At 35.7% G+C, this 18615-nt stretch overlaps 3 protein-coding genes across 3 annotated transcripts; 1 reads left to right on the forward strand and 2 right to left on the reverse strand.

The window, feature by feature from the left end:
• Positions 753 to 3889, forward strand: LOC109723246. The gene is made up of 7 exons (XM_020251556.1): positions 753 to 867; positions 1018 to 1076; positions 1680 to 1753; positions 1855 to 2003; positions 2106 to 2187; positions 3274 to 3394; positions 3595 to 3889. The coding sequence occupies exons 2-6, from the start codon at positions 1031 to 1033 to the stop codon at positions 3385 to 3387; spliced, it is 465 nt and encodes a 154-aa protein (XP_020107145.1). The 5' UTR covers positions 753 to 867; positions 1018 to 1030; the 3' UTR covers positions 3388 to 3394; positions 3595 to 3889.
• Positions 4029 to 9349, reverse strand: LOC109723237 (IAA-alanine resistance protein 1). Its single transcript, XM_020251545.1, has 11 exons — positions 8425 to 9349; positions 8229 to 8312; positions 8080 to 8129; positions 7482 to 7533; positions 7044 to 7148; positions 5668 to 5957; positions 5242 to 5397; positions 5005 to 5112; positions 4688 to 4789; positions 4537 to 4581; positions 4029 to 4445 (listed from the first exon to the last, which is right to left on the reverse strand). The coding sequence occupies exons 1-11, from the start codon at positions 8777 to 8779 to the stop codon at positions 4293 to 4295; spliced, it is 1500 nt and encodes a 499-aa protein (XP_020107134.1). The 5' UTR covers positions 8780 to 9349; the 3' UTR covers positions 4029 to 4292.
• On the reverse strand, positions 11996 to 18351 carry LOC109723229 (65-kDa microtubule-associated protein 6-like). The gene is made up of 12 exons (XM_020251536.1): positions 18107 to 18351; positions 16946 to 17149; positions 15969 to 16226; positions 14836 to 15051; positions 14437 to 14592; positions 13982 to 14141; positions 13749 to 13900; positions 13440 to 13527; positions 13295 to 13368; positions 13138 to 13212; positions 12684 to 13050; positions 11996 to 12350 (listed from the first exon to the last, which is right to left on the reverse strand). The coding sequence occupies exons 1-11, from the start codon at positions 18188 to 18190 to the stop codon at positions 12700 to 12702; spliced, it is 1818 nt and encodes a 605-aa protein (XP_020107125.1). The 5' UTR covers positions 18191 to 18351; the 3' UTR covers positions 11996 to 12350; positions 12684 to 12699.

The following is an 18615-nucleotide window of genomic DNA, read 5'->3' on the forward strand; positions in this document are numbered from 1 at the left end:
TATATATATATATATATATAATTTTCTATATATATAATTCTCAGCCGTTTTTGGTAACACCAAACACTGTCGTTCAATTTGTGAGAATTATATATATATAATTCTCACAAATTTTCTCACATAAATTATATATATATATATAATGAGTCTGGCTGTAGTGCTTTTAATAACACCAAACACTTGGTGTTATCAAATTTTTTACTATTAGATCTTTCCCTTTGACTAATAACACCCTTTAAATCATATTCATCCATTAAATTTCAAAGGATCACTATCATCCTAACCCTTCAAATCTTTATCCAAAGGCCAAAAACCTACGAACATCAATAACTTTGTGCCGCTAGAAACATTCTAGCCCAATTCTATGTATAATCCTATTATAGTGCTTCTAATAGCACCAAACACTTTCTACTATCAAATTTTTCACAATAAGATCAGATTTTTTTACCAATTCCACAGCTATAAAAACAAATAGCGAAATAAAAATAAATTTTACCAAATGTTAATTATATAAAATTTTATTTCAATCTGAACTTTACCTTCGCTAAATCAAACATAAAAGATGGATGGGGTGATCTTTCATTAGGGAGAGTCCCCGCCAAATCTCTTCTCGTTTTGTTTTGTTTTGTTGTTTTAATCCTCTCTCTTAAAGGGCCAAAATGGGCCCACGCTTCAATGGGCCAAGGATTCTCTGGGCCTAGTATTAGTTGTAGATCACCACTTCTACTACATATTAATACCACTGTCGACCTCTCTTTTTCTCTCTCTCTCTCTCTCTATCTCTCTCTCCTCTCCCTCTCTCTCCAAAACCGTGCTCTTGTTTATGTGAGAAGGGGAGTGAACTGCTTCTTCTTCTATTCACGAATCGTTTAAGTTTTCGATCTGAAACCCTTTTTTGATTTGGATTACTGCTTGTGATAATAGGGAGTGGAGATTTTGGAGATAAGATTTGCGAACCCTAAGTTTTCAATCATTAATTTCTTCTTTTTTCTGTTTTTTTTTTTATTTAATTTGTAGAATTTGAGAGAATATGGCTGATGCTGCTGCTGCTGCTGCTTATGAAGTGGTTTACTCAGGTTTAGTACTTTTTCTCTTAAAATTATCGTTATTTTTTTTAGTGAAAATGCAAATTAGATAAATTCATTGACACTCCCTCAACATTGAGTCATTTCCATCAATTAAACTGGGGGTTTTGATCAAATCTCGCGGTGATGATATGAAACTCTGGGACTGCGGATTTTGCTAATTGTCGTCTATTTTCACTAAATTGAAGAATCTCTGGTTCAATTGCGGAAAACAATTCAAATCAAAAACGGCTAAAACTCGCCTTAAAATATAAATCTAAAACATTTGATGTGATCTAGGCCACTTAAAAGGTCTACATTTCAAAAATTATAATTGCTGTTCACATTTTTCTTGTGCGACGAATCACAGGTTTTTTAATATGATTTTTGGTCACTATTTGATGCCTAATTACTAGGTTTTCGTATGTAAGCTCTTTCGAGGTTGTAGATCAGATTTAACAGTTTATGTTTAAAATTTCGATTTTACAGTATCGAGCATAGAGTTTTCAGATCCCCATACTTATATCGGAGTTGAGGGGGTCTTCGTACATTTTTTCCTTCACTTTTCTTTTTAGGTACAATATATTTGCTAACGAAAAATTACTTCATTTATAGGTCTATTATTTAGCAGACCGCGACCAGTAGTCTCGAATCAGCTATCCAGCAGGGTCAAGTTCCAGTTTGTCAAGGTTCTTTAAATTAAGAATTACTATTTTCCAGTAATTTTAACATATTTGAGCATTGTTTTTTTTTATTTTTGTTTTACGGATTATATCTGTTGCATCTGCAGATTTCACGGCCGCTAGTTCGACAATCATTTCCATTATCCAGGCTCGTAAGATGTGCGACAGCAGGAAGAAATGGTCGTGAAAGGTTATTATCTGATGAGGGGTTTGAACATGAGCCTTTTTGGTCAAGTCTGGTGAAGGATGCAGTCTGGTATTCCATAAGTTTCTGTTCTGTCTGTAGATTTTGTTTTTTTTTTTTTTTTAAGTTGTATATTTGGCAAAATTAATTTTTTGGCTTCTTTGTTACCTGTAGGGGGTTTAGAGCGCTTGCTGTTTTTCTAGCTGAACAGCCAAGTCAGTTGAAATACATAGAGTGGCCAACCTTTCAAAGCACGGTATGTTTGTCGTGACCAGGCTGTTTGGATGCATGAAAATCTTGTTCGGAAAATTTTGTCTGTTTAGACGAGGGTCTTGCAATAATTGATAGATAGGAGTACGATTAAAATGTAGTCTTCAAATGACATAAGATGTGCGGCATCTATGTCATTTTCTCAGAAAAAGATAAATCCCCCTAGTACAAATTATCACATGTTTCGGCATCCAAACAAGAAAAAAATTAAAAAAAGAGTGGAAAAAGGAAAATTTTTCATTGAATTTAACACTTTTTTTGTGAATCTTCGTAATTTCTAGCTGAACTATTGCTGCCTTCCTAAGATATATAGTTGGTGGATGTAATTTCATGTCTTTTATGACTTCAATAACTGAATGCATCTCATACTAAATGGCCATAATACCTAAATGGGAATGCATCACGCGCTGTTAAATTTATCAGATTTACTGCTTGTCGGTATACATATACATTGTGCACAAAGTTGCCTTATACTATGTCAGTAAGTATCATAACGTAGAGTAGATATATCCATGCAACATTTCTAATTCATCAGTAGCAGCTGATACATTTCTGAAATCCTTTAGGAGTGGAAAATTTTTTGGATTAATTTTAGTAGAGTAAATTTAACATTCTAATATAGACACTGCTGATTGAAGCAGAAATCATAGGAGGCCTCGTTTTGTATTTCTAATGATATTTTATTTTCAAAGTTGAGTTCTGGTGAGTAACTATTGCTGCTTCATGCTAGAAATCAGAACTCGTAAGAGGTGAACCTGATTTGTCCTGGTGATTATGTCAGTTCACATACAGTTAAATATTATTGGAAAGAGATGAATTCTGAAGATTCTATGCTTTTTCTTGAGTTTTTTTTCTTGCTAACGATAGCAGGAATTTCTCTATGTACCATCCTTTCTCTTTTATCTTATCTTAGCTTTTTCGAAGTATAATTCTAATCCATATTTAACTTTGTTGATCTGCCTCCTTTTGTTTTCATTGCTACGGCTTTAAACATCTTATATGCTCATGAATTACTGGCCTGCAAAATTCTCTTTTTCTCCTGATTCAATCAAACAATTCCGGTGATTTGCAGTTGAAGACGGCTTGCCTCACTCTTATCCTCGTAGCGTTGCTCATCGTAGCTTTGTGCTCTATTGATTCAGCCCTCTGTTACATATTGGCTTGGCTTCTCAGAAAATCTGCATAAACTGTTGGTATTGTATCTCCCTCATTTAATACTTTGTATTGCTTAGTGATGCTTGTAGTTAAACGTCTTGCCTGATTAGTTTGCTTGTAGTTTTAACAAGATAATTACTTGTAGTGAAAACCATAACGCATGCAAGTTTGGAAGTAAATTTGTTGTAATGAATTTTATGTGCCTATGGGCTGATCGTCACTTTATGTATTTAAACAGGTGGTGGATCACAATTTCGGAGGTTGGCTTTTCATTGTGTGGCGCCTTAGGGACTGTTCCTCATTTTGATGCTTTTGCTGGATAGTGAATAGAGCAGTTTTTTTTTTTTTTTTTTTCAAAAAAAAAGAAAAGGGATGATCAGAGTTCAATGGCTCAGTATGATTATGTGTTTGTTTTGTAGGATTTATCCGAGTTGTTATCTGTTGGCAAAATGGACGTTACTTTGATTGCAAAAAGAATGTGTAAATGAACCTCTATAGGAGTAAAAGGATTTTGGAGTTTAGTCTGATTTCTATATTGACCATCTATATGATGCTGCAGAACATGAATGGTGGAAAGTTCGGTGTAATAAATATGAATGTTTTGCGGAACATAACAAAATGAAATGAATTACAAATGCAAAAATGAAAATCAACTTGCACTCTGCCCCATCATTAGAATTATCAGAAGAAATGAGATTGTATAACATTAAAGATTAGGTATCCAACTGTAACAATTGAAAGATTGGAAAAGATTGCAGAGCAAGATCCACGAGGAATACACAACAAGATCACCAGTGTATTGTGCCGCACAATACACCGGACTACCTAAAACTTCCCTGTGGAGTATAAATCATTCTTGAAGTGAATATGTTATGATTTTGCTGATACATAAGTTACAGATGAACAATATAAGAACAAAATAGCGGAAGAGCAGAATCATTCTACAAGGGAAATACAGAGAGCGACAAGTGTTCCTAGTAACAAAGACATCAACTGCATTACAGTGCTTTTGATAGTCGTCTTTCCATCATTCATTTCTGGGAGTACTCCCGCGACTGCTATGTAAACGAAGCCACCGGCGGTAAATCCCTGAAGCGACAGTAGGAATTTGTGTAATTGAATAACTTTTAATAGTGAAAATTCGAAATATAGGCTATAGCTAAAGATAGAGAATATTTACCTCAATTAACGAGGAGTGCCCTGGATCTTTTCCTAAAACCAAAGCCTGCAAAATAGAAAAAAGAAAAAGAAAAAGGAACGCGCTACCTGCGTTGTTATATATATTTTTTAAAATCATTAGAGCGAGAAATAAATGGAAGTAGATAACTCACTAGTGCAGTCCCAGCCAATGCCACCAGTGCAGAAAGAAAATTGAGAAACAGAGCTTTGGAGACCGTGAATCCTGACCGCACCAAGATTCCGAAATCACCAACCTAGCCAAAAGGGCAAGTTAATAACACCAAATAGATTAGCCCTTCCATGTTACTCTCATTACTGTACTATTATTGCAAGATTTATCTAATAGAGTATTAGTAATACAATTCAAGATGACTGAAATGAAATGAAATTTTGCACTAAAAGCAAGCACAAGAAACATTTGCTACGAACAACTTGCTCAAGTTTTCAGAGAAGTGGTGGAGAAAATAACCTCTTGAGGAAGTTCATGAGCTAGCAGAAACAATGTTCTAGACCACCCTCCAACCGAACCATGCAGTAAAAAAGCGCTTCCCAGAGCCATACCATCGGTAAAATTATGCTGCATTATTCACACATTTGATCTCTGAATTTTCAGAACAATATTGTAAACCTAAAAATTCTGAATGTTCAATATCACGCAATAAATCATCACTCAACAAAGTAAGAAAAATTTACGATCAGCACTCACCACACCATCAGAGAAAAGATTAAGATAGCCAAACACCAAGTTTGAGTGTGAAGAGTGAAGATCTTTCTCATGCTGTAATGGCTTCTCCATGGCAGTAGCATTTGGAGCATTTACAACTTCTCCATCAGTTATGTTGCCACCTCCAGAAGTGCTTCTCTGTTTTGATGCTCGGAAAAAAGGGAAAAAAAACCTCATCGTCAGAGTGATTTGTCAGATATTAAACTCCTAAAATCAATTAAAAAATATATGTTTTTGTCATCAAGTGTATGCATGTAGGAACTAGACAGCATATCACAGCATGCATATAGGAAATAGACAACATATCATATTGATGCGCTAATTTCGGGTTTTTTGTATATCATAAAGGGGGTAGAAAAATGCTGCGTCATAATTGAGAACAGTTTCACGTGCAAATCTGGGATGTACCTTACGCAGAAGGGCTTTGTGTTCAGTAAGATTGCCATCATTAACTTGTTCATCAGCTTCATCAACTGAAGCTTTTTGTGATTGTGCATCACCTATGTCCCTAGTCTTGTCATCAGTATGCTTGGAATTGAACTCATCATTGTTGTCATCATCATCATCGACTTTGTTGTGGTGTTTATGGTGGTGGTGGTGGTGGTGGTGTCCATGACTCAAATGACTGGTCCCCTTTCTAGAATTATCTTCAACATACCTTACAACCTTCTCAACAAGGAAAAAAAGTACAATCCCAACTGCAAAATGAAGGTTTAAAATAGGAAACACGATGATTTTTTTCTTTTTCTTTTTTGAAGGGGAAACAATGAAACTGTTACAATGTATAATCAAGTAGATCATACAAGTAGTTATCCAATGGCAGATAATTGCAAAAAAGAAAAAAGAAAAAAAAAACTTTTTTGAAATTTAACGAGTGATGAAACAAGTGATTCTTATCACTGGTCAAATTAAAATTTAACAAGATGGACAAAAGCAAAGAGAAGTATAATTAGCATTGATTTGGAAAGCTTCCCGTATTTAACAGACATGGAAGTGATCCTTCTACAATGGAACAAAACAAGCATAGGAGGAAAAATAGCAGCCGCATGCTAACGTTCTCATCGCTAAGGTACATAAGCTACTGTTAGGCCTAGGCAGAGCTTCTGCAGAAGTGATTTCTGTGTACAGTTGTTGGAAGAAATACAAAAGAAGTATAATTGATAGAGGCTCAGAAATTCACTTTGGTTTTGACAGGAGGAAGTATGGCCTTTTTGTTGTCAGATACACAGCTCATGCCTCTCGAATGGTCACAGCAGTACCAATACAAATTCACTAATCTATGAACTATATGAACCTGAAGCTACAAAAGCTAATTCTTAAACTCATATAATTATCACTACAAAACTTCAGCAGTAGTATATCTTGTACTTAGTGGCATGCAAAGACAACATATACAATCATGATCAATTTATGATCAAACATAGATAAGCATCACCATTTAGGATAAATACCATGAGGGTTCTAAGATTGTATGTTTGTTAACAAGCAAACTGCAATAGTGAAAAATCAATCGCCTGCATAGAGATTTGTACCAGTTTATAGCAATTCATTTTTAGGATGTGAAGCGAGCTTCGTCATTCAGAATGTATGAGCTCCAAATGGTAACCTAAATTATTTTCCTTAAAGTGCCTTCAGATAATTATAATTGGACTTGAACTGAAGAAAGAAAGCTAATAACCTAAAGTTTTAAATGAAATGCAGGAGACTTGTGAGGCCAGAATAAAACCAATTATGATTGAAAAGACAAATACCAAGGAACAAGTACACAGTTCCAAGATACTCACACAAAATAGATAAACCAATAGAAAGATCTTGTAAAGAATGAGCATGCGAGTGTCCGTGATCATGCTGATGATCATGATTGTCATGCGAATGAGAATGCCCCCCACCTGAAAAATGTCAAAAGAGCAGATTAGGGGACAATAAAGTACATGCAGTAGATCAACATATATTAAGCACAAGCTGCATGAAGATACATATCTTTATATCAAGTAGATTACGAGCAACAAAAAAAAAAATAACGGGAAAGCAATGAGGTATAATTAGTTGCCCATCATCCTTTCATCCATCCCTATAACACTACATCAAAGAGCAGCAGAAGCAACGAATCTATGCCATGAATGGTTAATGTAATACAATATGTTTGCTAAATTTGAGGTAAATTGAAAAAAAAGAAAAAAAGTCAAAGAACGCGTGATATATAAAGTAACTATGTATCATACCAAATGCGTGTGGCAATTGATGAAGAAAAGCATCCCCAAGCATTGCCCCTGCCTGCAACCAAATTGTCAATCAAAATGAGCGAACTAATAAACCTCAAGCTCATGGATATTTTTTAAAAAATCGACGCATCCAGTGTAGAATAATTTAAAAGCAGGCATCACTACAAACTGAATAGATATAATTAAATGTGCACTTACAAACTGAACCAACAATTGAGTCAAGTAAGCAGAAATGATTTGGTTCATATTTTGGCTCATTCTGTACTAATTCACCTTAAAGCTATTGGATTTTGATACCGAAATTACGTTGTAAAACACTACAAGAGCAAGATTCAAACTTGAATTGGCCGAGGATGAATAATCTTCACTATGTAAATTGTTTACATCAACAAAATTACAAAAGTGCTCTCCAGGAGTGAAAAAAAAAAAAAAAGGACTTTTAAATTATCTAGAATTTCAACTGGGTACTCTTCCAAGATATCAACTAACACAGCAAAAGAGCTCTTCTATATCTATAATATAACTTAAAACCCATCCAAAGTTACTGTGGTATTCAATTTTCATTATTTTCAGCAGCTGTTCCAAATAATTGGCTTACCCCAAACAACGCCAAAGAATCGACGACGCCCTTGGACGGCTTTCCCTGAACTGTAACAAATCAAAATTCCAAACAATTGGATAATGCATTAGCTAGAAGAAGAGGAGGAGGAAGAGGAGGAGCACATAGATTGAGTTAAAATCACCTACAGAAGATCAAAGGAAGGAGAATGAGGCAAATAAGCGACGCCATGCTAACGAGAAGCGAGCACCCCATTGCGCTTAACCAAACACCTTTATCCCGTTCCCACCAAAAAAAAAAAAAAAAAAACCAACAAGAGCCAATACTTCAAACCCCAATTCCAACACAATTATAGAAAGATCGCATCTCTGACGAGGAATTCACCTAAAGGAGATGTCTCAGCATCGAGATCCCCGTGCGAGTGGTAATGATGATGGTGATGATCGTCATCCTGATCGTGATGGTGGTGATGGTGATTGTGCCCTAATCCGTCGCGCATCAGATCCTCCTCCTCCGCGAGCTCTTCCGGAAGCTTCTGGCGCCGGATCTCGGCATCTTGATCATGGTGGTGGTGGTGGTGATCGTCGTGGTGGTGATGGTGATCGAATCCGGCGGGGGCGGAGAAGGGGCAAGCCCCCGAGTCCTCCGTGTGCGCGGCGACGACGACAGAAGCGGCGGCGGCGACGAGCAGGAGAAGGACGGGGCGGCCCCGCCGCGGCGGAGGCGAGGAGAGAGGCATGCTTAATGCGGTTACGGTTTAGGGTTAGGGTTAGGGTTAGGGTTAGGGTTAGGAGGAGGAGGAGCGTTTGCAAACGCCCTCGAGAGTAATGAAGAGGACGAGGAGGAAGAGGAGGACGACGATGCCCACGATCACGCCGAAGGTGACCACATCCATCTTAATCTCACCTCATTTATTATTTATTATTTATTATTTATTATTATTTTTATAATAATTTACTTATATTTCGTTATTATTTATCATCTCTAAAAAATTACTTATACTTATATATTTCCACAAACAAATATATAAAGGAAAAATGGCCCAAAAATAGATTACTAAATTTTCCGTACGTTTTTTCTCTGTCACGCTCAGATTTGAGAGAGAGAGAGAGAGAGAGAGAGAGAGAGAGTACTCTTGTTCGGAAACGCGAGAGAGAGAGTGAGAGAAGATTCCTTGGAGTTCGTGAGAGTAGATGTTGGGGTGGAGTTACCGCTCACCGGGGAGTGAGGTGAAACCCCTTCGTTATCGGAAACGGGGACAACGAGCCCTAGTTTCTCTCCCTCTGTGTCTCGGCGGAGTACGGAGTTGGGATCTGCTACAAGTTTGGCTGTTTAAAAAGATACGTATAACCCCCCAAAAAGAGGCTTAACTACACCCTCCTAATTTAGTATCATATGATTTCATTTTTCTCTATTTATTAGCTGTTTCATTAATATTTCGTTAAATTATATACAAAAATTTTAAATATCCTATCTAAATTTATCAAATATTCACTTTAATACCTTTTAGTAGGAGGGGATAATAAAAAGAGAAAAATAAAACCACATCATACTAAATTAATACACTTTAAAACATAGGGTATTAAAATTAAAAAAAAATACGAAATCACACGGGTGGTATTTAAAATTTTTCTTTTTTTTGTTATGTTATATATACTTTTTTTTCCCCAAAGATTATTACTAAATTTATTTTCATTTTATTACTACTAAATTTATTTTCATTTTATTTATTTTATTTCTCAAATACTAATTACCATCATTTTTTAGCTGATCTCTATACTATTGTGTGACAGTCATCCATCCTATAACTACTCCCGCCCTAACACACTTAACTCTCTTATCCTTTTGAATCTAACCACCGCACAAAATGTGTAAGTCGGATTAAAAGCTTTAGTTCTATTATATTTTATATATAGGACTAACTGAGATCCCAAATATTACCGATAAATATGTTATTTTGGATGAAAAGTAACTATGTCAAAAAAACACTGATTAGGCAATGAAAACAAAAGCAAAATGAGCCTACCAAATTGATTCATTAGAAGATCTATTAAATTATTTGTAACTATTATTAGGTACTTTTTTTTAATTTCTATATCAAAATAGGTTAAATTTATGGTCTGCTATTTTCAACCAATGTGTTTGAACATAATTGCTAGCTAGTGTAGATACTAACACACAAAAAAAAGATGGCTTAGTGATATTTTTGAAAAAAGTACACTCTAGGAAATTAAAAAGAAATTTAAAATATAGTATACTGTTGTGTAATTAAGCCTATTAAAAACTATAGTTATATTTTTTTATGAATTGCATAATTTATTTTCCTATATCGCTTCTGAAACTATTGAGTAGGTTTTTTTTTAACCCCTCCCACATAAATGCTTTTTAGATGTTTGCATCGCATCTTGTATCCATTTGATTATAGACTTATAGGTAATAAACCAAAAAGATAAATATGAATATTATTAGACTTTCGAAGAAATAAATTTGAAAATTTAAATTCTGTAAAATTTATATCTGCTATTTGATATATTTACAGGGAGTTGTATCACATTAACCCATGATTATAAGATGATCATGCATGGGATGCATGGAGAAACCCGGTCCACGTGAAAGGGTCATGAGGGACCTCGACCTCACTGCCCTTTACCTCCTCTCATGCGCAAGAACTTATTTAAAAACATTTTGAAAGCTAAAAAGAGTAAAAATTCAAAGTTTTTATTTTTTATTGCTAAACAAACATCTCGGACTTAAAAATTATAAGTAATCCACCCTTCTCTCCTAGGATAGATACAAGTTTAGATAAAAGCAAGAATTAGACTAATTTTATGTTTGAATAAAAATTGAGTTATTCCTGAAAATAAAAAAAATAACGTTTGATTAAGAATTGAATTGTTTTCTAAAATAAAAAACATAACATTTGAATAGATAGGATGAAATAAAAAAAAATAGTGGGTAGTTATAAATAAAAAAAAGATGATAATACTCCTCTTATTAAATTTGAATTTGAAAAATTAAATTTCATATTTAAATTTTTAAAATTTAAAATATAAAATTCAAAATTTTAATTTTAAATTTAAGATCAAAACTAAATTTACAAAAAAATATAAAATATCAAATTTTAAATTTAAAAAATTTAAAATCTAAAATTTAAAATTCAAAATTTTAAAAATTATAAATTTTAATTTTAAAATTAAAATTATAAATTTTGCAATTAATTTAAAATTCTCTCTCTCCTCCCCAAGCTTGTTCCTAGAACAAGCTTGTTCCACCAAAAGTGTTTTTATTTGGATATAAGAAGGTGAATAAGTACTTATTCCCCTCCTTATACCCCAACCAACACACTTCAGAGGCGAAATTACATAAAACCTCCTTGTCAAAATTCAATTTTTCACTTTCCCTCCTATCATTTAAAAACCTACCATTTGCCTCCTTATAAAATGAAAAATATTCACTTCGCTCCCTACCGTTAGTAATCTGTTAGGGTTCCATTTATAAAATTTTATTATATATTTTTTTATATAAAAAATGTCCTCAACCTTCTCTCCTGTGAACATGATAAAGGGCAAAATGATGAGGGACAAAATGATCATTTTATTATTACAGTTCACACCGTATCCCTCTGTAAACATTTTTTATTTTACAGAGGGCAAAGTGTAAGTTTTTAAATGACGAAAAAAAAAATGAAAAATCGAATTTTGACATGAGCATTTTTTGTAATTTAGCCTTACTCTTTTTTAAGTTTTCACAAACTAGCTTTTTCCTACCATATATATTTGAAATATTAAAAGAGGATATAGTGTTGGCCTTTTCAACTGCTGTCACAACTAGTTGCTTAGTTAGACTTTATACTCAGAAAATCTAATGTGTTTATCTAATGTGTTTTAAGTCCCACATATTATTCCGCGTCACGGGCTAATTCCACTGAAAAAACATGAAAATAACACTACACATGAAAAGTAATATCCTCATAAGATAACAAGTACCACATTTCAATAAAATCCACACAGGAATACAATTTAAGAAGGAATTATGTACATGAAACTGTAACAAACCAACACAGTGAAGAGATATTATGCTAAGGTGTCCTCAAACAACTGAAGCAATCGCATGAAGTATATTACACAATCCAGTTAGCTCCTCCGAGTTAAAACTCCCTACGCATACATCTAAATGTCAACCTACTCAAAGCACTAATTCTCAAACCGTTATCGACTTACGCGCTATTAAACAATACACAGCAAACAACTACTGTACATCCACAGTAAACTGCGCACGCGCAACTCAACCGCCGCAACACGACCCTGACCCTGTCGGACAAAGAAATTCGCATTATATATAAGTTTATTAGTCACGCTACACGTAAAACACTTCAGGATACATTCTCATTCTATTCAGATAAGGCACTCGCAAAATATGAATTCTCGCATCTATACTCGGTGCACTTTTCCACAAGATTGAATCACTTTCGTGAGTAAAATGGTTTCGAATTAAAAAGTATAATAAGAGGTTTGCTTTGTAAGAAAAATGAGCTTCGAAATGACACATATGAGATATCAGATATTGGAGGTTGAGCACGGAAACAAATAATTTTGCAGGTGCATCTGTGCAATCCTCAAAAACAAGATGGTAAGATGGCGTACCGGCAGATATTTGGATTTAGACTTGCAATGGAGACTCTGGTTCCGAACCGCTGATAGATGTGAATGTCGACATGGAGTCCTCTTTAGGCATAGCAACGAAGTTCAACGGCATAGTTGAGAGCCGCCTCATCTCCTTGCTGAAGTACCCATTATGTCGACCAGAGTAAGATCGCGGTGTAAGAAGTTCAGGGGTGGCACTACCAACAGAGAGCCGACGGGGACTAGGGGTCATGAACCCATTCCCATTTCCATTCGCATAGTATCCATTCGGCTTCCTATTGAAGCTGTTGTTCTTTTTTGGGCTCGGTCTGGACCCGAACATCGCTTCTTTCTCAGTAAGCAGCAGAGCCTGTAGCTTCTTCTGGTCCTGCCATGGGGCAAATGAATAATGAACAAATTGAATCCATCAAGAGGAAAAGGTCAGAAGCAAATATAGTTAAAAAGAAATGGCTACCCGATATCGTCTCTTCTCCTCTTCTTTTTGTTGCCGAGTAAGCTTGTACTCTTCTAGAATAGATACTAAGCGAACCTGGAACAATTATCAAGAAAAGGGGATTAAATATATTCCATTAAAATACATATAGAAAGAAGATCATAGGAACTGAACACACCCCATCATACAGGAAAGGCATGTTTCTTTCGTCCTCCCAGGCGAAAGTCTTGCTCATCAGGTTGTCCACCATAGCTGAAGCAAAGTCAAAAGTCAGGGCCAGAAGTATTTATTTCCCATACTAGAGGGTTTGACGCAACAATTACCTGGGATCTTAGTGACTGTAATCCGTGCTCTCTCCGCCCTTTTAAGGTTAATATGCGTACCTCTACTAGCGCTATACCTGTTCTCGTCCTGCATTTCAGAAGGTGAAGAGCCAAGTAAATCAACTTGAAGTTGGTAGATAATAGTGAGGTCCCTAAAAAGAGAACTTTTCCCTGCTCCTTTTCATGAGAAAAACAAAGCACTTCAAACTGATGATGATAGCATTGGAACATTCGTAAGGAGAATATAAATTGTGAATTTTTTTTTGTGTATGCATAATTAGTATATAAAATCAGAAAGAACATGCTTACTTTGTTGTATTCTTCAAGCCACTTTTCTTCGTCAGAAGCTGCGAGCCATTTGTTTATCCTATCCATAATTTCTTTCCTGCCCAAGGCCTCTTCTTTTGCTTTGACTATCTGGGCCTCAATATTTGCTAGAAGTTCAGAAGGATCTACAAGACCTGACAACCAAACATCTTGAGAAATAAGTCGCAAGCTAGACAAAACACTCTCAGTAAAGAAGCTGATTTCTGAAAGGATACCGGAATCAATCAATGCACTAGTTTTCTCAGGTGCGGTGCTAATGTCAGGTTCTACATGGGCTCTTTTGCATATCTCTTCAAGTTCTGACCTTCTCTTCAGAACAAGCTCTTTCAATCTTTTGGCCTTTAGCTTTGTCAGCCTCTCGACCTCCGCTTCGGTCTGCCAAAACAGCAAAAAGAATCTAAGTTTATAGAATTGGGCTAGAATACTGTTAATAGCACTAAGTCATTGGTAATATAAGGTTTTCTCATACAAACCAATTTCCCCAATGAATTGGAAAACAACCTTATTATTAAGAGTATTTTGTAAGAAACTCGGCTTTCGAAGGGTATTACATGCAAATTCGGAGTTTACAGATGCATATACCAAAATAGATGATTTCACGGGGATAGATGCAAAAAGTCCATTTACATTAAAGTGAGCAGAGAACCATGGAAGGCCACGAAAAGCAAACCTGATCAATCATCTCTTGCGAGAGAACTCCAGAAGATGTTATTGTCTCTTCAGGTGATTGAATAATGCTCGTTAATCTTCCAAAACGCCTCCTCTCTTCGTCCGAAGAATCCATTAGTTTCCAGAGTTGGAATAGTGATCTGACAGTTTCTCTCAGCTATAGCAAAAGAATGTTTCAAGATATAACTACATATGCAGCAATAATAATCTGAAGGGGTTTTGCAAAAACAAAATCAACCATTTTTGGATTTTTCAATTTTTACCCACTTCTTTTCTGTTTACTCAGTTTTTGAACAGAAATATTCTTTCTGTACGAAAATGTCCCTGGCTCTCCAAGTGATGAAAGTAGATTTCTATTGCAAAATAGGCCTAATTTGAAACTCCCAAGAATTATGATTACCTTTTCTATCCGGAGTTTTCTTTCTGCCTTTAACTTTTGGACAGCTTGAGCGAGGCCTTCCAATGTGTTATTACTAATGTTTGTCGACTGCCCTGACCCAGTCTCGTGCAGACTGGGGTGCACTTCATCAACTGTCTTCCTAAAGTCAAGTCCTAGTACGCCGCATAGAGAATGCACTTCATTCACGTACTCCAGAACCTTCTGAAGGCGATCAGACTGGAAATAATGGAAAGAAAATGTCAAAAAACATTGTTTGCCTAGAGAAGAAAAGACCAAACTTATTATATGTAAAATGCAGCTCATGTACATGATAAATTATGTTTTAGCTTCACTACTCAAAATAAATAGGAACAAATAGGAATTTACTGGCCAGGGCAAAAAGAAAGATTTTGACAAAACATTAACCTTGCCGACAGAGATCTTCTAAAGAATATTCACGCATATCAAGACAGAGAATCGCCAGACAAATTCATTCCTTGTTAATACAAGTTTTCAAAGAGTCAAATCAAGATACTCTGAATTACGTGCCAAAGAATTAAGATAAAACATGACCTTCCAAAACCACCAATGCTATTACGTTTTTAGATCTCGATCAAATCATAATGGAGTCTGAATAATGGATTGGCAGCGGAAAGGGATTAGTTGGGCCGAGGGGAATATATTAATCGAGGCTTTATTGTAATGTACTAATGGTCATAAAATTGTGAAAAAGATAAACACTTCGTTCGGTTGTTGTAATTGTTGTTGGGGGTGCTCAATATGCTAGAGGGTGGTTCAATACTACGATAAATCTTTGGCTGGAGAAAGGAATCCATGCCGGTTGTTGGCAAGGTTTGGCACGTGCCAACATATAAAAGAGGGTGTGTGCCAAGGCATGCTACAACGCTGTGCCTTGCGAATCGTACACTAGCACGCTCCGTGCCAGTGCCATGACAATCCTTGCTTTGGAGGTTGATCACATGAATAATAACCTTGGGATATTTCGGAAGGAAAGAAAAGAGTAAAGCGGATAGAACAAGTCTAATGGCTTATAGAAGGAGTAAGAGAAGAAAACATAGATGAGTCAAATTGTGTGAGACAGAATCTTTTTGAAAGGAAACTTATTATATGAATGCAGATAAATGTCAAGTTACCCTCTCTTTCTGAAGGGCACGAAAATCTGCCTGATACTGATTAAGCTTCCTTATCGACAGATCATTTTCATCAACAATAGGAATAGTAATAGCATCATTCGGATGATTGAATTCTGTTATCTCGGCACTGATCTTCTCAATCTGGGATCTTATATCAGAAAACTGTTTAATCCTTTCCTCTTTCTTGGCTCTTAGATCGTTCAATAAAGGCGCGACGGTAGCAAGTTGCTCCTTTAACGATGCCATCTTGCTGTCTTTCTGCGTACAGAAGTGGAAAAGAATCAGTAATCACAAGATTTTGTAATTACTACATTAAAAAAAAAAGAATGGAAGACACTACATGGTTAAGTTAATTGTGGGGTCTAAAGTACCCATGACAAACTTTATCGTAATTCGTAAGTACTATGATAGATGCTTAGCACCATGATCAATGGGCAACACTTAAATGTTGAAAAAAGAATCATTGAACCGACCGTTATCACAAATGTAGATGTTACATATTAACATCTCGCAACTACGATCTATATGTAAGACGTGCTAGAATTGACAGTAAAGGTAGTTAATAAGCGGTATCATAACTCCACAGTAGTATTCTGCGAGAGTTTATGATGCTTTCTGATGTTTACATAGCATCGTGTAATATGGATGGAGATGAAACTATCCACAATATCAGTCCAGTACGATTCAGCATGGATTTCGCTGATGAAACCTCCAAACTTTTTTCTCAACATTTAATATCAAGAATCAGCAGTAAACCAGAGGGATTCGGAGGAGTATTGAGGGGAGAAACTTAGGTGACAATCACTAATTGATATCGATGCGCTACATTAAACATCATGCAAAGTACGAAAGACGGTAAATCAAGTTAGTGCATACTGCTTAGATGTAAGCATAAACTGATACATATAATGCACTATTCAACAACTGAGCTAAAAAATGTACATGTAGGCACATATATCGAAGGCTACATAATGTACCTTCAGATGCAGCATGTGCTCCCCGAGGGAGGCAAGGAGAGCTGCGACCTCCGCTTCTTTAGCCGCCAGAGACTGGAGGAGCTGCGCCTTCACCCTGCTCGCGTCGTCCACTTTCTTTTGATATACTTTCAAGCATTCTCTCTCGATTTCCGACAGCATGCGATCCTTGTCGCCCTCGCTCTCTCCTATCTCTGCCCAGATATGCTGTTTCCAAACAATTAAGAGTACATCAATACATGGTCTATAACAGATTTCTTAATCAATGGATGTGTGAGTTTATTCTTATATAATCAATAATCAACAAGTAGAGACACTAAAAATGAAAACAAAATAAAAGATTAATTACTGCAAGTATAAAAATTAGAACAAAGTAAAAAGTAATTGTAGTAATTTAGACCCTACAGGAACAAATCATCATGTTAGAACGTTCCTAATTAAAAAGAAAAATACAAATAAAAATAAAAGGTTTTACACAACCTAATCATGATTTTTTGCTAAGTCCATTTAAAAAGTTAATTACCTTTCATATAAGTACATTGAAAGGAATCAAAGTACAGAAACAAAACAATTGAGACACTTGTAAAGGAAAAGTCTCTTTGCCAAATAGAGCATTTAAAACAAAAACAAACAGAAAATTAAAGAAAAGGCAAAAAAAAAGGAAAGTTTTAAACAAATTACTTTCTTGTAATAAAAAGTTTCAAACAATTAAATCTTTACTTTCTTGAGAATATACATAATTCTTGACTAAGAAATGAAAATCATAAGAACTATATTCATTTGATTCAGAGTATAAAAATGGAAAAACAAAAAAACACTTGAGAAATGAAAGAGGAAAACCATTTCCTTTAAAATTAGAGCGTTTTAAAGAAGAAAAAAAAAACCCAACAACCTAAACTAAAGAAGTCAATATCAGAAAGAAAGGAAAAAAAAAAAAAAAAACCAAAAACTAGTTTGCAAAAACAAGAAGATTATTCAAGAAATGGGGGGGGGGAGAGAGGGAGAAAGAGAAAGAAGCATCACAATCTCCAAAACCAAGAAGAGTCTACATGTACCTCAAAACCCAAAACAAAGAGAAAGGGAAACCCCCAAACAGAGTCCCTGAGAACCAAAGAAGCAAGATAATAGCCATTGAGAGAGAGAGAGAGAGAGAGAGAGAGAGACCTGTAGCTCTCTGAGCAAAGCTCCACAGCTTGTATCCATGCCCACACTAGTGAGGCTCCCTCCCCCAACGCCAATCCCCACCATTTCCCAAGCCCAAAACCCCCCAAACCCCAAAACCAAGAACCTAAAAAGAGAAGAGGAGGCCAAAACACACAACAAAAGGACAAATTTTTACAAAGCCCACGACCTAAAGAACACCAGAGGGAGAGAGAGAGAGAGAGAGAGAGAGAAAGTGAGAGAGAGCTAGGAAGAGAGAGAAAGAGGAGAAGGGAGGTGACATAGAAGAGGAAAGTAGAGAGAGAAAAAAAGCAGCATTTTTTTTTTGAGCTCCTCCTCCTCCTCCTCCTCCTCCTCCTGTCTCTTGGGATAGAAAGGGGGACAAAAATGGGAGCTTTTTAGAGGAATCGGAATGAGATATGCAAACCCAATAAAGCAAAGATTAGGTACTCTTAATTGTAAGCTGGGGAAAAGAGAAACGCTGGTGTAGTGAGCGAGAAAGGTTAGAGAAG

Source organism: Ananas comosus, linkage group 2 (assembly GCF_001540865.1).
Source record: "Ananas comosus cultivar F153 linkage group 2, ASM154086v1, whole genome shotgun sequence".
Lineage (NCBI taxonomy): Eukaryota > Viridiplantae > Streptophyta > Magnoliopsida > Poales > Bromeliaceae > Ananas > Ananas comosus.